Below are 20,094 nucleotides of genomic sequence, written 5' to 3'. Positions count from 1 at the left end.
GGGGACTGGGGTCAGCAACAGAAAAACTGTGAAGATCACAGAGGTGCCTGAATGTAAACATTTATTGTCTTCCAGCAGTAAATATTAATAATAACCCTTTCCAGCTATTATGTCATTTGGGAGAGCAGCATAGAAATCAACGAGACTGTCCAGCTTGAATTCGACCGACTCAAACTGATAAGAAAGTTGGGTTTCATCGATGACGGCAACAAAGGGGTTCTGGAAAAGATGGATTTCTTTTGCATTTGCATGTAGTTCATGGATTCACACACAGAACCTTTCAACTGGGAATGGGACCGCTGGATTCTCTGCAGAGAAGTTTTGGGTAGCAGAGAGATGGATGAAGATGTGCTTCTTCACTTTGTCCAAAACCAGAGCTAGTTTAACCTCAAATGCTATATAGATATAGATATAGATATAGATATAGATATAGATATAGATATAGATATAGATATAGATATAGATATAGATATAGATATAGATATAGATGTAGATGTAGATGTAGATGTAGAGTCTGACGCCGAGCGCTGCAGATCCACCTGTTCGCTGCACTCAGACCTGCTTCCTGATCTGGATGGGGAACATGAGAATATGGAGGACTCTGCAAGGAAAACAGGTTTTGTTTTTTTTTTAAAGGAAAGAGTCGGTCTTATTATCCTCCGGATGGGTTTTGCAGAGGAATGTGGCGGAGCTGAAATTCTTTACCATAAACAAAGGATGTGCTTTCTTCTCTTGTCCTTCTTCGTCTCCTCCTGGTGTTTGTGTTGGCTGGTTTATTGTGTTTCACATTGAGACGTGGTTTCAGGCTTTGTGTTTGGGTGACACGCAATATGAACCAAACTAAGACCCCCCCCCCCCCAAACCCCCCCCCCAAAACAAACAAAAAAACAAAAGCAGACAATAACTCTCCTTTCGTCTGTTATCGAATCTCATTTTTCTGAAATCATTTGTTGTTTTTCTTGAAGACAATTTGTCCCATCTTCAGCCGCTCATCTGGATCTGGGTAACGGGTTTACGCTTGAGCCAATCACAGCTGACTGTGAATCGGAGGGCAGGTACACCCTGGATAAGTCGCCACTGTACTGCAGGTCTTACACTAACATTCATTCTAATATTTATTTACAATTAAATCTGAAAGGGAAACTTTGCAAGACCGACTTTTTTATTTTGAATATACGCTACCTTTTATATCTGTCGATGCATTTATGTATTTTTGTGACCTTCTAATACAGATGCAGTATCCATACTTGTTCTGTGATCCATACTTCTATTGGATCTCAGTGTGGCCTTTGACACCATTTACCATCAGATCTGAATAGAGAGATTAGGCAGTTTTATTTTCACTAAAATAACAACTTTAAGCTGGTTTAAGTTCTATTTATCAGACAGAATTTGTATGTGCCATAAGCAGTTCTTCTCTTTAAATAAAGGTTAGCGTTGCAGTTCCACAAAGATCTATACTGAGTTCTTTTCACTCGTTTTGTGCTTGTTTAAGGTAATATCAACCCCTTTTCTCTCTAATCCTGTCTGCAGGCGTGATAACTGACATGACTCTACAGGTGAGGGTCGACTACAGTAGTAGGAAGCAAAATTTGTGTCGTTGATACCATGACGATAGGAGCAGAGAATTTGAAGGTTTTACTGAAAACTGTGTAGAGGTACTCAGGCGAAGTTTGGATAGATTGTTAGGGAAAGATGTGCTGACAGGTCTCAAGCCTCGCGGACAACATTCCACCCACTGCCGAGTGTGAGACCATCCCTCTGGCTGCTGCCTGTGAAGCTAGAAAACATTATTTTGCCGAAATTATAATTGATCAAACATTTTTTATGTGAAGGAAAAATACATTTGGAGTCAATAAAATTTGGTAAGTTAGTTTTAATTATACGTTATGATTGTTTTTTCTGCATCCAGCTTAACTCAGAGCAAATGGCAGAAATAATATATAGGCCATCAGGCCCAGATGACTGTCAGCAATGAAAGGGTTAAAAAAATCCATGATGGTGATTTTCTCTTCTATGCAGACGATACCGAGATATATTTGTCATTTAAGCCCAACAACACAAACAGATCAACTGAAATCCAGGCCTTTCTTGAAGACATTAAAATGTGGATGGTCTGGTTTTTGCTTCAAGTCGGACAGAATTGAATTTTCCATTTCCCTTGGCCCTACTGTTCATACCCCAGAAATACATTAATGAATGCTGTAAACAAAATTAGGATGACACCTCTATAACCTCTAGTAACCTCTACTACAAGAAGCTTGGGAGTGATCTTTAATCGGGATCTGTCCTATGACTCCCACATAAAACAAAATCTCTAGATCGACAACATTTTTTTCAGTTATATAATATCATGGTCATGATGGTTCCACTGGTGACTTCTGGTGAAGATGTGACCATGAATCCTGACCTGATTACCATTCAGTTCCTGGACTGCACTTGTGTAGACCTCCTCAATAACCTGTTTCCAGACTCAGTTCCACCATCATGATCTTTGATTGTTGTGCTCTGTCTTTGTAACATCTATTGTATGTTTAGGGAGAAGAATTCTTCATCTGTGTTTCTCCCAGAGGTTTCTGGAGGGCTGGAGATGGAGGGATGGAGGTAGAGAGCTGGAAGTGGACGGCTGGAGGCAGAAGTTGGGGGACTGGAGATAGAGGGCTGGAGGGGGTGTCGCTGTTTTCTATTCTGGGGTTAGACAAGGGAGTGGGAGGAACAGATTATACAGAAAACCACTTCCAGAGGAAGTTGGTTTTAATGCTGACAGAGTTCCTGTGGAGGCTGTTATGCTAATCTGCACCTCCTCTCTGAACGGTGAGGAACATCCGTGGTGGGGGAGAAAGTTCATGGTGAAAACCTATAGCTCCGGCCACAGATAGAGGGGGTTGAGGGTGGGGGTATGGCGCAGAGGAAGCACACAGGAAGCAAACACAACATGTTTTCATCTGTCCAATGGCATCACTGGAGCTCTCTTACCTCACTCTGACCCATCTAAGAGGGGTGACATCTTGTTTTCAGAGTGGATACATCCACCCACTCAACCCCCCCCCACTCCACCACCACCACCACCACCACCCACATGCACAGACAAATACACACACACACACACACACACACACACACACATTTCAGCACCCCACCAGATTTTACAGCTGGATGAAGAGCATCAATGGGAGCAGTGAGTGGCCAGACAATGGGCATAAACGTCCAGGCTAGCAAGCCGTCACAGGATTTCCTGGCTTACGTTTACAAAAAAGTCAGACCTTTCCGGCCGCACAATACAGAATGAGTCTTCAGCGTACCAAAAAAGAGCACGTTGGGTAATCCCACAATCAGACAGGTGGCGTTAGCATCAGTTTACGGGGTTGTGACGGGAAGATATCAGCTGGTTTGTTTTTCACTGTCGCTGTGAATTACTGGAAAGGTTCAAACTCCAGCGGCTCGGAAACTCTGATACAACAGGGCTTAAAGAAAGAAAAAAAGCAAACAGGGACACCCGGACATCAAACGGTCTCATTCTGACCCCCCCGTCCTCTCTCTCTGAGCCAGCATTGAAGTTGTCAGGCCTAGTTAGCGGAGAGACGCCCACCGCCAGCCTGTCTGCCATCCCAGCCGTCTGACCCCCCCCCCCACAGACTGTCTGACTGTCGCTGCTCTGTGCAGCTTTCGGTCCCGATATCCCCGACCCCGTCTGGATCTCACTGAGGTTGTAAAGGCAGCATTAAGATGCCCTAGAATTTGATCAGAGTGAGATCAGTGTCTAAAATTATATAGGTCAAAATTATGCTTTGACCAAAACTACATTTCCCACAATGCAGTAATTAAGCCCCTTTAAACTTTGACAAAAACATTTTGAACAAAGTTAATGTCCTAACTTGTGTTTGATATTATTTTTATTTATTCTCTTGAATAGTTTGAGCCTTGATTGATGGAGTTCTGTGGGTTTAATAATTTGACAAATTAAAAGAATTTGTTATAACAGAGAAATAAAAAAACCCCCAACATATTTTATCAGTGTAACTGTAATGTTTGTAACTTGAATAAGTAAATAAATTTAGAGTTATTTAACATTAAGGAGAACAGTATTTTCCGCACTGTAAGGCGCACCTAAACGCATTTAATTTTCCCAATTTCTTATAATCCAATGTGCGTTACATATGAAAAAAAGTTTTAAAATAGACCATTCATTGAAGCTGCGCCTTATAATCCAGTGCGCTTACAGTGTGGAAAATACTGTAGTTACATTTATTTTACATTACATTGAGTTACTTTTAGTTACATTTATTAGTTACATCTGGCCCTTTAAAGACAGCCGTTACGCCGTGTTTCAGTATCCTGAAACAAAGTTTTATCAGACAAATCTATTACTGATTAACAGAAAAATATGACAAATTTTAAAACAAGCTATCCAAATATTGTCAAGACTTTGCAACAAAACAACAAAAGTAATGGTGAAGCTGGATAAATAGATGTAATTTCACTGGAAGCTCTGGGTGTCTGAAGCAAAGCGTGGTCCAGACATGCCACTCAAACCTCCCCCCTCCCATGACAATCAGAGTTCCTCTCAAGTTTGACTTCCTGTAAGCCCAGAGTCCTGTGATCTCCTGAGGAGCACAGCATCAGGGATTCCCTCATCCTTTCCTGTCCCCCCCCCACCCTCTCTCCTCATGTCCCATCATCCTCCACTTCCTCCTCGTCTTTGCAGGAGGACATAAGCCTCTTATCACCCGGCACCGGTGGGCTGAGTGCCTCACAAACTGTTTAGAATGTATTGCTTTCGCCCAGGTGGCTCTGAAGGAAGCAGCTCAACGGGATGCTTTCATTGACATTAAAACTACATTTATAGTTGTTTTCTTTAAATTCTCAGAAACCTTGCAAGGAAAAAAACATCAACCTGAAACTGGAAAAACAAGGCAGCTGAAGTTCACCAGTAGCGGTGAAGAGAAGTTTGGGGAGCAATTTCTCAGTACGGTGGTTCAGCGTTGCCCCAGGGAGGTGAAAACTCTCCCTTGGAAAGTAACAGATGCACAGAGGAGCTGTTTGTGCCGAGGGGAAATGAGAGAAGCTGCGATTATCAGCTCCAAAGGCAAAAAGATCCCTCCATTCTCTAAAGCCTCTGGCTCTGAAGCCTCACAACCCGTTCATCCCACCTGATTAGAAACACAAAAGCTCCTCATGACTGCTACTCCGACAGAGAGCTGCAGATGTAGAGGAACCTGTGAAAAAAACTTCTGTGACCTCTCTCCCCTCCACACAACCGACCAATCGCTGAATTTGTGGTTTTAGTGTAATATGTAATATGTCAGTTTCCTGTTGTCGCCACCACTTCCCTACCTTCATAAGGATTGAGGCTAAAAAAAAAATCAAAGAGAAACGGAAGGAAGAAGTGAGGAAGAAGATAAAATTGCATATCTTCGAATTTTTGTAGTCGTCAGAATGGAATTGGAACCATTGTGTTTTTTTTAGTTGCATTTCTTCTCCTGTTTTTTAATTCTTTAATCATTTATTGGACACTAATGACCTAAAGTATTTGGCAAACTGTAATCCTGCTTCCTGGAACAGTTCCGCCTCCAGGTGAGAGCAAGATGCCCAGCACAGCGAGCGGATATCAGCAGACCATCATCCTGTGTGGGGGGGTGGGGGATGGGGGGGTGACCCGTGCCTCCTTCAACACCCCAGAGGTCAGCCAAAAATAGGTGTTGGATTCAGATGGCGCTTGTGTGTTCAGAGCTTCACTGACCTGCTGAAAGGAAGTCATTGTCTCGCAGAACTCTGGAAACCTTCGTCCCGTTGTCACTTTCACTGGAGGGTGGGAGTTACTGACTCAGCAAGGTGTGAGTCATCACAGACATCTCTCAACAGAATAGACAGATTTTTTACTTTCTTTATTGTGTTTCCTTTTCTAAGTAAATAAATGTTGTTGTTTTTTTAATTCCTTGTAGTTTTATCTGTTGCATAAATTATCTGCAATACTTAGACCGACTCTTGCCTTTCATGGTACCTTAAATGTGTTGCAGAAAAAAGAAGAAGATATTTTCAGTTTAACTTAATTGCTAGTAATATCACAATGTTTAAGTGATATTTTAAATTTATATTCAGTTTGAGACTGAAGGACGTCTGTCCACAGCAGCAGTGAGTCTGGATACTGGTGGTGGTGGCGGCTGATGACTCTGCTGAGGCAGAGCAGGGTGATGATATGGTGAATACTGGTGAATCTGTAAAGACTGGGCTGTGATGAGGAGATGGAGAACAAATAAGAGAACCAATGTTTAAAACCACAGCAGCGCGATGATTAGCTAAAGCATGTCCCTCAGCTATTTGAACTATTTCATTTGAGCAGCTAATATCTCAATTGACAGCCCATTGGTGATAAGAACTATTACAACTATATTATAAATGTGCAGATTTACAAATAAAATACAAATAAAATAAAAAATGAAGTATCTTTAGATGCACGTAGAGAAATACTGTAGTACATTTACCACTAGCCTCCCTCCAGACACACATGCAGCCCCGTCTCTGTTGGTCTGGCCAGTCCAGGAGCCACCGTCACCCAGCACACAGAGGATCAAAGCCAGGCGGGAAGGGGAGGGGGCTGTTAGGCTCTAATGTGTTTCCACTCGGGAGTCGTCTCCCTGGGAAAGTGCAATAGGTTAGAATATCAATGGGACGTGCCTGGGAGCGTAACCGCTCACCTGTCGTCTAACTGCTTTTGCACAGTTCCTCCAGTCAGGAGGCGACCCGGCGTCTTGTCCCGAGGCTCCCAGCAAACACCTGACGCTGGATGGATCCTGGAAGCAGCCAGACATCCCGTTGAATGCAGAGTGCAGTTAGAGAAGTTCAGTCAGACGTCTTCTAAACGTCTGCAGACATGAAGTAAAGGCCGGCTCTGTTTCTCTCAGCACCGATATGAGTCCCGTTAATCTGTTCAGATTATAAACACTATGTTCAAGAACAAACATAGAGCGATCAGATTATGAATAATCACTGTTGAGTGTTTGGCTTGATCAACACAAGAGGATATGAAACATTCATTCATTCATTTTCCCATACCGCTTCCTCTGCTTTCGTGGGTCACGGGGCATGGGTCATGCTCATAAATTCGTTATTTCATGTCGTGGAATGGATATGAAACAGTTATGATAATATACTGAATGTGCCAAAGTGCTTAAATAATCAGTCCATTATCAGGCTGATTACTCAAAAAAAAATAAAAAATAGTTGCCAAATTCTGAAATGCTGAAAATGATGATAAAGTAAAAATTTGTGTCCCTGTTTTACCAGTAAGCGCATAGTTACACAAACACGTTTCTGAGAATCATCTCATAATGTTGTGCATTGTTTGTTTGATGTTTTATTATTGTCTATTTAGCAATAATTGATCATCAACCATCAGATTGTGTCGGTCAGAAATTAAATGTTTGTGCGCAGACCGGACCAAAGATACAACGGAAATGTTCAGTTGATCCAGCTGTTTTCTCCCCCTCCTCCACTATTTTTTTTTTCTGCATCACGCCCCCCCCCCCTTTGTCTGCCCCACTCCCGCATACCAAGTGTCCGGTGGGGGGAGGTAGGTGGGGGGGGGCAAACAGGTGTCTGACTGTTGCAGCAACCCGTTGGTTGGTCTGCAGGTTTTACCCCATGCTCCCAGCTGCTTTCACACACACACACACACACACACACACACACACACACACACACACACACACACACACACACACACACACACACACACACACACACACACACACACACACACACACACACACACACACCTTCTGGATGTATGACATCTGAAAATGCCGATGGATTACTTTAGTAAATCTTTTGACAGATGGGCAAATGCTGGTGGTAGTGGTGTGTGTGTGTGTGTGTGTGTGTGTGTGTGTGTGTGTGTGTGTGTGTGTGTGTGTGTGTGTGTGTGTGTGTGTGTGTGTGTGTGTGTGTGTGTGTGTGTGTGTGTGTGTGTGTACTTTCACTCGTAACCTGAGCACTCGGCCACCTGCAGCAGACGACTGAGAAACACATTGAAAAGACAACACACACACACACACACACACACACACACACACACACACACACACACACACACACACACACACACACACACACACACACACACACACACATGCTCCGTTGTGTTATTGATGCCTGCCAAAGTACAGTACAGAATGTATAGGGGTCCAGACGTGTCCCGCCCTCCTCTGCCTCTGATTGGCAGGCGTGAGGATGTCATCACCACACAGGCCCACACAGACAGAACAGGAAGTACCGGCTGTTTTTCCTGTTGGGCTATAATACCAATATGCATCGGTAGTCACCATGACAACCCCCAGCAGTAATCATAGCAACAACAAGTGGAGGAAAGAGTCTTCTAGATGCTGCTGATGGACAGCAGACAATCACTTCTCCTGAGGGAACAGTGTTGTTTAATACGCTTCATTCATTCATTCATTCATTCATTCATTCATTCATTCATTCATTCATTCATTCATTCATTCATTCATTCATTCATTCATTTATTCCTGAACTGGAGTGTTGAATCAGCAGCAATCACGTTGTTATGTGGAGTCATGGCCGTACAACTGCAACAAATCAGGGCAGCGGTGGGTTATGTGGTGAGGCCAGTCTCCCCACTTCCCCTCGTCAACACGTTGAAGTATCCGGTGTTGTATGGTCGCCATACAGGCTGCCCACTAATCCATAGGGATGGCAACAGCGAGAAAAAAAAAGATTTCCTCCTTGTGGGATTAATAAAGAATCAAGAGAAAGAAGAGAATACAAACCTCAACCCTCCCCCCCCTTCACATATTTTAGTGTCAGTAAATAGAGATGTAGAGAAAGTTATTCCACAATAAAAAAAATTGAGAAATGTTGTGAGAAACATTGTCATTCCAAGCCAATCAGAGCAGAGGGGTGTGTCATAGTGTTGCCATAGTGGGAACACACTATGGGTGCTTTGAATTTGGTCTCGTAGCTAGAAGGTTGCGGGTTCGAGTCCCTTCTGTGCGGAGTCTGTATGTTCTTCCTGTGTCTGGATGGATGGATGGATGGATGGACGGATGTCTCTTCAAACTGCAATAGGCCACAATTAAAGTGTGTTCTCTGCTTTAACAAAGGCTAATTAGAATACCCTGTAATATGATTTATTTATTATTTATTTGTTTCATTAAAACAGAGTCAGTCGATTATTATTTCACTACTGTTCATTTGCTCAAACATCCTTCATACTGATGTCTTTTTTTTAAATCCAGTGAGTCAGTTATTTTCACCGAGGGCCACATCAGCATAACGGCTGTCCTCAAAGGGCCAGATGTTAATGTAACTAAATGTAACTCAGTGTAATGTAACATAAATATAACTACTCCTTAATGTTAAATACCTCTAGATTTATTACTTATTCAAGTTACAAACATTACAGTTGTAAAGACAATATATGTTTGCTTGTTTCTCTGTTATAATATAATTCATTTTAATTTGTCGGGTTATTAAACCCACAGAACTCCATCAATCAAGGATCAAACTATTGAAATCAATAAATAAAAACAATATCAAACACAAGTTAGGTCATTAACTTTGTTCAAAACGTTTTTGTCAGTGATAAAATTGGATAAATGACTGCATTGTGGGAAATGTAGTTTTGGTCAAAGCACATGTTTCACCTTTTTATTTTTAGACACTCTGACTTTTTATGCTCTTGAAGGCCACAACAAATGATATGTGGCTGTGGCTCACCAAACATGTTCAATTAAAAAGAAAAAGCATCTCTTCTCTTCTCATCATGCAAACAAATATGCAAAATATGCAACACAATGCTTGATCACACAAAAACAACAGCAGCTGATGTTCAGTCACGGAAACACAAGTTTGATGCAAAAAAACCACACAAACAAGTAGTCGTGTTGTGATGTGGAGGCAGACCGGAATTTTGCTTCCCATCTGTAATTCTGCTACTATTTCTGTTGTTTCAGCTTCAAATAGTTTGGTTGACCACCAGGATAGTGAGAAATCAGAAATATATGGACCATCCCAAAATAGTCCAGTGGAGCTGGAAGCACAGATCAGCTCCCTGGTGTCTGCTTTGAATTTACAAATCCCTGTTTTAAATATCCTGAGTCCCATCGAGCATCTGAAGGCTTTCAAGCCATCCTTCCTGGGTATTTTCAGAGTCAGACTATATGATCATTGCGTTTGGATTTGAAACTCTTTCCTGCTGACGGATGAGGCAAAGATCAGACGCCGTTAAAACCCTCAGCAGCTTCGTGAGAATCATTTGTCTTTGAATCCAGTGAAGCTGGTTATATACCACAGGAAATGGAACGAGACGCCAAAGGAAAGTAAAGCCACGTACTGGGGTGTTCTACATTGTATGGCAGGTGTGAGTGACCCTGTAATCTGAGTTAATGTAAGATGAAACCATTTCTGATTGAAGAGACCATTTAGTGATGTGGTGAGTTAGCTTTAGTGTACAAAAATACCAATAATTCTCTGTTAAATCATCATTTTAATTCTTTTATATGGTGTGAAATAATGAGGTTAAAACGGTGCACAAAGCTTGTCGTAAACATCTAGAGAATTATTCCATCTGCTGCTTTTTGGGGGGAACCTCTGACTAGCTTCACTGTTCCGTCTGTTTGACCCACATTTGGATTGTTCCGGTCGGCTCTGTTCACGCTGTTTCCAGCTGCAGCTGTGCAGCCTGTCAGCACCGAGAGGCATTTAACCTCTAATGAGCCAGAGGTTTTTAGTGAAAACATCCTGGAGCTAAAACTGAGTATATGTTGGACTTAAAGTTCACCAGAGAGTTCACCATATCACCTAACAAGACAACCAAGTCACTGGCAGCCAGAATTAACAGTTATTGCATGTTTCACTACCCAAAGGAATGGAACCAGCCCGCTTGGAAATGGAGACAAAAAAAACACATTTTTTAGACTGATCTGGACCAGTTGGTATCTTCTCACACCACCAACCTGCTGATGTAAGCCCCCCCCCCCAACTCCAGCCTGAAGATGTATTTAATTTACACTCATAAAAGCACTTAGATGTTTAACAATAACCTATAATTATAATACATTTCAGTGTGTACTTGTTTTATCGTCATCATGCCTGTTGAGATGAGTGAATTAGTGCAGATGTCAAAACTTGCTCCATTGGTGCCTATCGCTCTTCTTGAGGGGAAAATATCAGACTTCAGATTATTGCACTGCGTATATTGTGTGATAATAATATGATAATAATAATATTCATACTCCATTCATGTATGTCCCTGCCGTTACCTAGACTGAGTCCTTTTTCCTCTCAGCATAAAGGAGAAAAGAAACATCTGGATGCAACATTTACCCTGCATGTCATTACATTTGCGCTGAGGCTCACAGACAGACAACAAGACATTTAGAGCCCCGACAGGTGGACGTCCTCTCAAAACACACTCTCTGGCAGCCAGAGCCCGGTTTGAGGGAAGACGGGAAATTCATCTGACAGTAGGAGACAGTTTGTTGTTGGTTCATCTTTCAGAGGATTCTGTAATGTTGGCGTGTCTGAAAACCACACTGGACACATTTGAACACTAAACCTGTCTCTTTTAGCTGAATAACAATGACAGGGACGCCCTTCAGGCTGCAGGGGACCAGGACAAATCGTCCTGCCCCGCACGCCACCCAGGGTCATGGTGGTGGTGGGGGTTTCATTTTACAGAAATGCTATCTAAATAAAACAGTTATACTCGTGTGTGTGTGTGTGTGTGTGTGTCTGTTAATAATAATAAATGTTAATAGAAATAGTAGGTTTGTGTTACAGCATTAGCTGCTCCACACTGAGCTATTGTTAATTTTTCATTCATTCATTAGGAAGAGGAGGTAAGAAGCCGTCTTTTAGTGTAGCATTGACTGTGTGTGTTTAAAGTTTGTCTCATCAGGAGTCAAACATCAGACAGAAACTGACTGACTGATGCTTAGATGGTCCTGATGGGTTCGATGCACTGGTCTTTGCACTGGTTCCGGAAAAAAAACCACTCACATGCTGCTGACCATACTGCAGACCACTAGAGGTCCACTGATCCCTGATTGGAGGCCTTCATCTGACGCTGTATGCCTAAAACACACCTGAAGCCTTGGAGTCTTCTTTCTGGACCTCATTGTGTTTTTGATCACATAACCATCCTCTGGATTCAAGCACAGACATTCATAGAATAACAGGAATGTCAAATAAAAAGCAGAATAGTTTGTGTGCAAAGCTGCTTGATTTGTCTCCTGAAGAACATTTGAACCTGAGTTCTGAAAGAGCTGATCCGGTCCAAAGAGTTTGAGCGCCCCCATGTGGTCGGGGTGATTCAGCCTGCAAGCCTGCATTTTCATCCATGTGTTTGTTACTTATTTTTCAGCAGGAGAAAACCTATTAAATAAATATCTATGAAGATCCAGAATGAGCTCATCTAGGACTACTTTTGCCTTTTTTTGTTGTTGTATTTTTTCAACCCTTTCTTTGATTTTTCAGGGAACAATGCACAGATCTGGAAATAAGTCAGTCATGTTTAGGGGCCTGAAATTCTTGTGTGTCTGTAGCTTGGCTCTTCATTCAATCTGGATCCACCAGATTTCATTGATTCCACAGGAACTCAGGAACTTTTGTGGTTTCTTCATGCCCTGAGATGAGCTGGCATCTCATCCAGGGTGTACCCTGTACTTCTCATCTTGTCTCAGCTTCATGATGAATGAATGAATAAATGAAGGGAACACAATGTTCCTTCTGATATAAATAGAAACTCAAGGAATGTAAAAACACACCAGTAATGTTTTTGGCTAGTTGTAGTATTTAAAGTTGTCCTTTCATCTGTATGTAGGGCAGCTTCTTGTGATTGTTACCATACCAAGGTTGTTGACGATGGTTTTTGTGAGTAGTTTGCTGGTTGACCACATGAAGAGCCCCGGATCAGGAAGTCATTTGTGTCATTTTTACGGTGTGTCCTGGTTGTTGAGGTCAGCATGGTGGAGCAGCGGGTAGCACTGTCATCTCACAGCAAGAAGGTCCTGGGTTCAAATCCTCCTGAGGCTTTTCTCTGTGGAGTTTGAACGTTACCCCCCTTGTGTGTGGGGGTTCTTTCTGGCTTCTCCAACTTCTCCCCCCCATCACAACCACATGCATTAGAGGTAAAGTGATGACTCTAAATTGAATGTTAGTGTGACTGGTTGTCTGTCATTGACCCAGCAATAAACCCCGCCTCCCGTCCAGTTGTAGACTGGGATTGGATCCACTCCAGACCCTAAACAGGATGAGTGGTACAGAGAATATCTGAATGTTCTTGTCACGATTGAAGACGATCAAGACTTCAAGATAAACATACTATTATAAAATGATGCATTTTAAATACCTCATCTGTTAATCAAACCTTACCTTACAGTCTGCTGCTTTACTTAAGGGTCCACCCAGAAGTAAAGTTTCTGTTAGAAACCAAAGAACCAGTCGCCTTCAAACATATCTTCATTTAATGCACAACTTTGTTGCATTATTTTTCCTGTTATACACAACTTATATTTAAAGCAACTCTTCATCACAAGCATCTAGAACACACAGAACAAACTATCAGGGGTGGAAACGAAACGGCCGTTTGTCTATTGTACACCATGTTCTACGCAATATGGAGGAGCCCTCTTTGTACAAATTACATCCAAAGAATAGATTTTCTTTTGTCAGAAATATGAAGACATTCAATAATAAAATATTCCACCAATCCTTTCATTTGAGCACAAACGGATTTAAAAAAAAAAACTTTTTCTAACATTGACATCACTTCCTAATTTGACATCACTTTTGTAATCTGTGTTTAATATATTTTCTGCTATTGATAGTAATTACAAAGCTCAGAGAACATCGATCAGCCTCTTCTGGAGTCTTTAAAGCCCCTCTCTGGGCAATTCAAAGGGGAAATGGTTCAGTTTTCACCATTCAATAAAACAAGTATATAATCCAACCATACAAAATGTGTAAACTAAAGCCACTGTAATTAGAACAGTTTGCCAGGAACTTCACTATAACCCCTCTCGTCTCGTTGGGATTCAGAATCCCCAGATTAAATTAAAAAGGAAGCCATTCTTAGAAATTGACATCAAATTCTTCAAAATGCATGTTAAGAGATTAAGATTGGACCAGAGAGCAGCTTTGAATCCCCATTGGCTGCAGCTGCGTTCCCGGGCGTTGGTATTGGTTCAGCAGCTTCTGGTCGTCCCCCTTCTCTCCACTGACCAGCGTTCCTACTCAGTACCGTCAGGAGAAACATTTGCTGATCAACAGAGTGGGTTTCAACCGAGCTGTTCAGCATTCTGATAGGACGTGATGTGACAGATGTAGTCTACTGGTTATCCACAAGTTCCCACCTGGATTCTGGGTTGATCTTAATCCAACAGGAAATGACTGATTCTATGATGTACACCAAAAGCTGCCCTTCACAATCCTTAAATAGATTTTTCATTAATGGCCAAAATGAGTCAGATGAACAGGATATCAACGGCTGGCACAGAATGCCCAGTCAAGTATATAACTGTATTTTACAGCATAATTTGTGAATTTTGGCTTCTCTTGTAGAGAAAATAATGTTTGAAAATAATGGTTTAAAAACCATTTATCTCTAAAAATACTGATCACATCAGCATGAATGGATTTCCTCAGGTACCTGGCTCGAATATACTCTGATGATTTCTACTCAGTAATTAGAAGCAGCAGAAGTCAGGAGAAGTATTAGAGACCGTCTTTACAAAGGAAGTGTTGTTTAATCATCGGAGAAAATGGATTTAAAAAAAACAAAAAACAATCTTTAACCCTTCAGCTGGAACACAAAATGATAAAACAGCATGTTGGGGTGTAGCAGGTCCAGACCTATGGTTCAGACACGTCCAGGTGGGGCCTATTGGGGGGAGACTCAGGCAGGAGCTAGAGGTCCATGAAGGTTGATGTTAGGGGGGCTGGAGGGGCTGGTTGTTGTGTCCCGACCAAAACGACCGGCCTCAAGTAAACTGGTACTCCTCTGTGTACTCTGTGTCCTCTGGAGCGTACTGGTTATCCCCAGCTGCATACAGGTCGTTTCCAATGCCGTACTGGACAATGCTGAAGTCTTCAGTCGTGTACTGGTTGTCCCCCTCAAACGATTGTTCTGCTGCATTTTTGTTCTCAGTGTTTGCCGTATTTAATCCCGTTTTCTTCACTCTGAAATGGGATTAATATTGTTGTTTGTTAGGGGTTTAGGTTAGAAGGAGTTTGTGAAGGTGTGGTACAGGTGAAAACTGAGCATGATGAGGCCTCTGGGGGAATTACTGCTAACTCTGGGCGAGGGTTACACCTCAGTTTTGTACAAAAATAAGTATTTTTAAAAGAGACAAGAAATCAATCCTTGGTCGGGGCTATGAGGCTCTTAGTCATGTTTGTAGTGTATCTTCTGATCATTTAACGCACATGTGGAATAATGGCATAAAATCACATTAAACTTAATACCACTGGAATAGTTGACACATAGATTCAAAGGCAAGGCAAACAACTTCTTTTGTGGTTTGGGCTCCTTTTATTAGATAATGTGAGAGATTGACTGGTGTGGTAAAAATGTAAAAATATCATTTAAAAAAAAACCTTTTAAAAGTTGTTTCTCTGCACTGACTAAACAAGTAAAAACTAAAAGCTCTCATGCTGACTGTCATAAAGACAAGAGGACTTCACTAAAACTGATGATCAGCATCTCCAACATAGGCCTTAGATGTGAACACTTACTGGTTCTTGTGTTTGGCCCCGCTGATATGAGACTGGTACTGCTCCACAGAGTTTAGTTCAATGTTGCAGACGGTGCATGGGTAGCCTTTGAGGGTGGAAGCTACAAGAAGAGAGAATGGATAGTTAATCTCCGGGCGTAGCGGCGTAGCTTCACGGCTGTGGTTGCGCGTCTCACCTGGTGCCGTGGCGGGGCCGTACGTCTCCATCAGTTTCTGCTTAGTCATCTGTTTCCTGTGCTTCTTGCCCACGTAGTGCTGCTGGGCCATGAGCGGGTTGTTAAAGGAGGCCTGGCAAATGGGGCAAAAACGGTCCGGGTTGCTTTTGTCGTCGCCCATCGCAGGCTCACTGCTCGTATCCTCTGCAAGTTTCTTCTTTGGGGGAGCCGTTGGTGGCGTTTGAGAAGCTACTGTTGATCAAGAGATATTGTGTCAGGAATTAGTAAAAACAAACAAGGAAACATGGAAATAAGTCCCATTATTAACATATATTAGAAAATAAAGCAGGAAAGAGCTGGAGTAGAGGGCCGCTCGAGTCAGGACGGTCTTTGAGGACGCTACTCCAGATAGGTCATCAAAATCATCTTGTGCATATTAGATTTTTTAAAAACAAGAGAAATTCCATTTCTAATGTCAGCAGGTATTTAGAGATCACTGAAAACACAGGAATCTGACATGAATAAAATCATCAACTGCTTTTTAAAAGTGAGCTAACCTGTGGTCTGCTGACCAACAGTTTTCAGCCTCAGGTTCTTGGAGTGGACTTTGCCCTGGTAGTGCGTCTCGGCCACCACACTGGAGGTGAACGTCATCTTACAAAGATTACACACCTTCGCCCAGTCTGGATCTCTGTTGTTACAGGCTGGCTGTAATACAAAAAAACAGAGGGGCATAAATCATTCATGGTCACAGGAGTCTTCCTCTGCTCCATTAATGAAGGTCAACCTGGATGTCGCTGGTGGGCATCAGTTCTCTGGCTCCTAAAAGCCACTTTTCATTAAAACTGTAGATGATTAAATTCACTGTTTACACTAAAAGCTGTATTTTCTAAAAACAAACATGAAAAGCTGACGAGATACGTATGTTTAAGTGGCGTTTATGAGAAGTTATGTCTGAACTAATGACACACTAGTTTGAATATCCTCATTTTGATATTTGAAAGGCCTTCAAAGGCCTTGTTGGCAGCCTTCTGTAGGTTCATGAATGGGCCTCACAGTCTCGCTGGATTCCACTCATGGTTGTCAAATTCATGTGTGGAGTTCTGATTCAAGCTGGTTTGGCTCACATTCGAACTGAACAGTTTACTCACACTGACAGATGAAGTAGTCTTCAGTTTTTTGATCACTGGCTCCTCGTTTTGGACAGAAAAATACCGGCGCACTTTGTTGGCATGTTTCTTACTCTGAAAAGAGAAGCAGATGAAAAACATCAGCGCCTAAATTCATCACAGGAACTCACTGAAGCGAGTGCAGGAGGAAAGTTTTTTTTTGACTGCGTAGCTCCACAGACAGCAGCATTCTGATGACTCCCAGAGGGAACTGGGAATGAACGCGACAAGCGGACTGGTTAAGTAGCACAGAATCTACTGCACTGACCAAGCCATGTCTGTCATCGATCTATTATTACTATGTACATGTCAACTATTAAAAATACGGCCTAGCAGCACTAATATAACGAATGCTTACCTGCTCCAGCTCAAACTCAGCAGTAAGTTAAGTTTAAAGTACTTTATTGGTACAGATAAAAGTTTAATCTCATCTTGTTAATCCTCTTTTAGCTCAGCTAAACCCCAAAAATATTCATTGCAGCCACATTCTGGTCAACAGTTAAGTCTGGGACTCTAGTCAACTATCTGGGCTTCCAGCGTGGTGGTGCCCCAAATCTCTAAAAAAAAAAAAAAACACAACATGTGGAAATACAGTAGTATAAAAACACGATATAATGACTGGAGTCCAGACCCACCAGGGATGACATGATGCTATTAACTGTTCAAATGACATTGGCAAACTGTTCAACCAGTAATTTTCCACACAACGGAACTATGTACTGGTGTCTGGAGTTGTGGTTTGTGTGGCCCTCAGGGGACAGCAACCAAAAGTCACACAACCCAACATATTTCCATCATTTCTAGAGTGTTCTCATGTTTTTCATTGTAGCCATGAAATTTCTGTACATGCACAGGCAAAGAACCAAGCGCACAACGACAGATTCACTCCCATAAGATATATACAAACAGTGATTAAGTTTTCGCTCTCACTCGTTCTTCTTCATCTTAAGTTCTTCTTAAGTTTTCGCTCACACTGATTTGGGTTATTACACATGGCTCAACAATAACAGTAACAAAGCAGTCATTCAGTTATCAAAAGTTGGAAATAGTTGTTTTGCTGGTGATAAGAAATAACAAAAAAAAACACAGATGCATCCATTCGTTTTTGTATGAGCCATTAATACCAGTTCCAAAATATTACAAGGCTCCTAAAGGAACTCTGATCACAAATTATGGCTTGTTGGAATGCCATCCAAGAAATACAAGAAATATTTTAACCTCTTGTATCTCAACCTCTGTTGTGTCCCTGTGGGATTTGATGCAGTGAAAAATCATCATGAATATTTTTTTCATTATCAGTTATTTTGTTGTCTGTCTGGATGGAGAACTGGAGGATTGCCCAGTGATCTGGTCCTTCCTCATAAATACTACCATGACTCCTTTTAATGGGGCATCACTCTTTAATTATAATCCCATTAATGAAATGCAAAACGCATTTGACGATGACACCTTCTAACTAATAATCAAGCTGAGTAATATGGCATCAAAAAAAAAGTAAAGTTCCCTGATGCTGAAACAGCAGCAGAAGACTGTCACTGACCTGATAGTGAGTTAACTTCTGAGACTCCGAAATGAGGACAGCACTGCAGATTTTACACTGGGAGTCAGAAAACAGGTCGCTGTGCTCCTTGATCATCTTATTTACTAGAAAGAGGGAGAAAAAGAAACAGGACAAATGAAGTTACATATTCTGGGAACACGCATTTACATCACACACACAGAATAATCTCTTCAATAAACTGATCAATAACTCCGTACGAGAAGCTTTTCATTCATCAGGATGGTAAATCTGCACAGTAGAGTCCACCTCCAACAGCAACAGAATGCTCTGTATTGGACAAATACTGTACACAATTTAATTAGGGAAACGGTGCTCTGCAGGGATGCAATCCTCAACATCCCATCATTTTAAATCACATATATCAGGCAAGAATGAATCTTATCGAGTACCACCAAAACAATGCAGTATGTTACTTTGCAAGGTAGTCAGCATGGAGAAAGTGTGCAGATTTATTTTGCAAGTACTGTATTAAAGAGTTATTCCTGTTCTACACATAACTAAAATACATATGTTGTATTCAGTTGTAAATATTATACTGCATTTAAAATTTCACTACAAAACATCACAAGCAACACTTGCAGTTCCTGAATATCCCGCATAAACAGTCTAACAAATAATGTAAGAAAATTACATCTGACAAAATTATCTCATGGGACAAACTTCGAGTTCTTGGATGTGCCAAAATCAATCGTTCAGACTAATTACTTATCATATGTTCGATCCCAACCTCTGCACTGACAGAACATGCAGGGACTGAAATGAACCCGGGGATGCAAACAGAGACCCGTCACCCATGTGGGCCACTCACAGCATCCTGACGGCGCCAAGGAGGCAGAAACAACAACAGCCACGCACATGTTTTAACACTTTACACTCAAATATACAACAAGTACCTAAAGTCAATATCCCACCACCACACAAACGGGTCCTGCGTGTGTTAAAGAGGCATTCCTGCACAGACAGGGCAGGGTGGACGCTGCGTTAGCTAGGCACCATTCCTGCGTGGCCCACCCTGGATGAATGCGCTCGTTAGATTAGCTCAATCGAACGTTCCCCTCAGAGTCTCCGCTCCTCAAAACAGACGCGATCACCGGCAACAAAAAAAAACATCTCATGCATTCGTGCTCTCATCGACCTTGGAGCCCCAAACGGCTACAGCTAGCTTGGCTTAGCCTGGTCTGTCAAAGCCGTCCCTGTCAGCTCCAGCTAATGATGCTAGCCTGTTGTTAGGTGACAGCAACACTGTTTAATTAATAAAACACAAATGCCAACGAGGCTCGTTTGAAATTTATGCGGCAAATTAGAAAATAAACATGGCATACTCTCCGCCGGTCCCGAAGGCAGGAAAGGAAATGCATCCGTCTCCATCGCGACGGCCATTATTTGTGTCACAACCACAGACGTCTCAGCGCGCATGCGCGATGAAGGAGAAGGAGATTTTTAATCGCACTCAAACA

The 20,094-nt window shown here is 42.0% G+C and overlaps 1 protein-coding gene across 2 annotated transcripts; it reads right to left on the bottom strand.

The window, feature by feature from the left end:
* Nucleotides 1-13,492: 13,492 nt before the first annotated feature.
* znf346 (zinc finger protein 346) lies at nucleotides 13,493-20,034 on the bottom strand. 2 transcript variants are annotated; one of them, XM_068331295.1, is made up of 7 exons: nucleotides 19,960-20,034; nucleotides 18,617-18,720; nucleotides 17,059-17,151; nucleotides 16,465-16,615; nucleotides 15,929-16,159; nucleotides 15,754-15,853; nucleotides 13,493-15,198 (listed from the first exon to the last, which is right to left on the bottom strand). In XM_068331295.1, exons 1-7 carry the CDS (start codon nucleotides 20,015-20,017, stop codon nucleotides 15,000-15,002), a joined length of 936 nt encoding a protein of 311 aa, XP_068187396.1. In that variant the 5' UTR covers nucleotides 20,018-20,034; the 3' UTR covers nucleotides 13,493-14,999. The 2 variants fall into 2 exon arrangements, with proteins under 2 accessions (XP_068187396.1, XP_068187397.1); XM_068331296.1 differs by lacking the exon at nucleotides 19,960-20,034 and adding an exon at nucleotides 18,835-18,853.
* Between the last annotated feature and the right edge of the window lie 60 nt (nucleotides 20,035-20,094).

This window comes from Antennarius striatus, chromosome 13 (assembly GCF_040054535.1).
Source record: "Antennarius striatus isolate MH-2024 chromosome 13, ASM4005453v1, whole genome shotgun sequence".
NCBI classification, from domain to species: domain Eukaryota; kingdom Metazoa; phylum Chordata; class Actinopteri; order Lophiiformes; family Antennariidae; genus Antennarius; species Antennarius striatus.
Note: the sequence above shows the minus strand (reverse complement) of the source record. Positions and strands in the feature narration are given on the sequence as shown.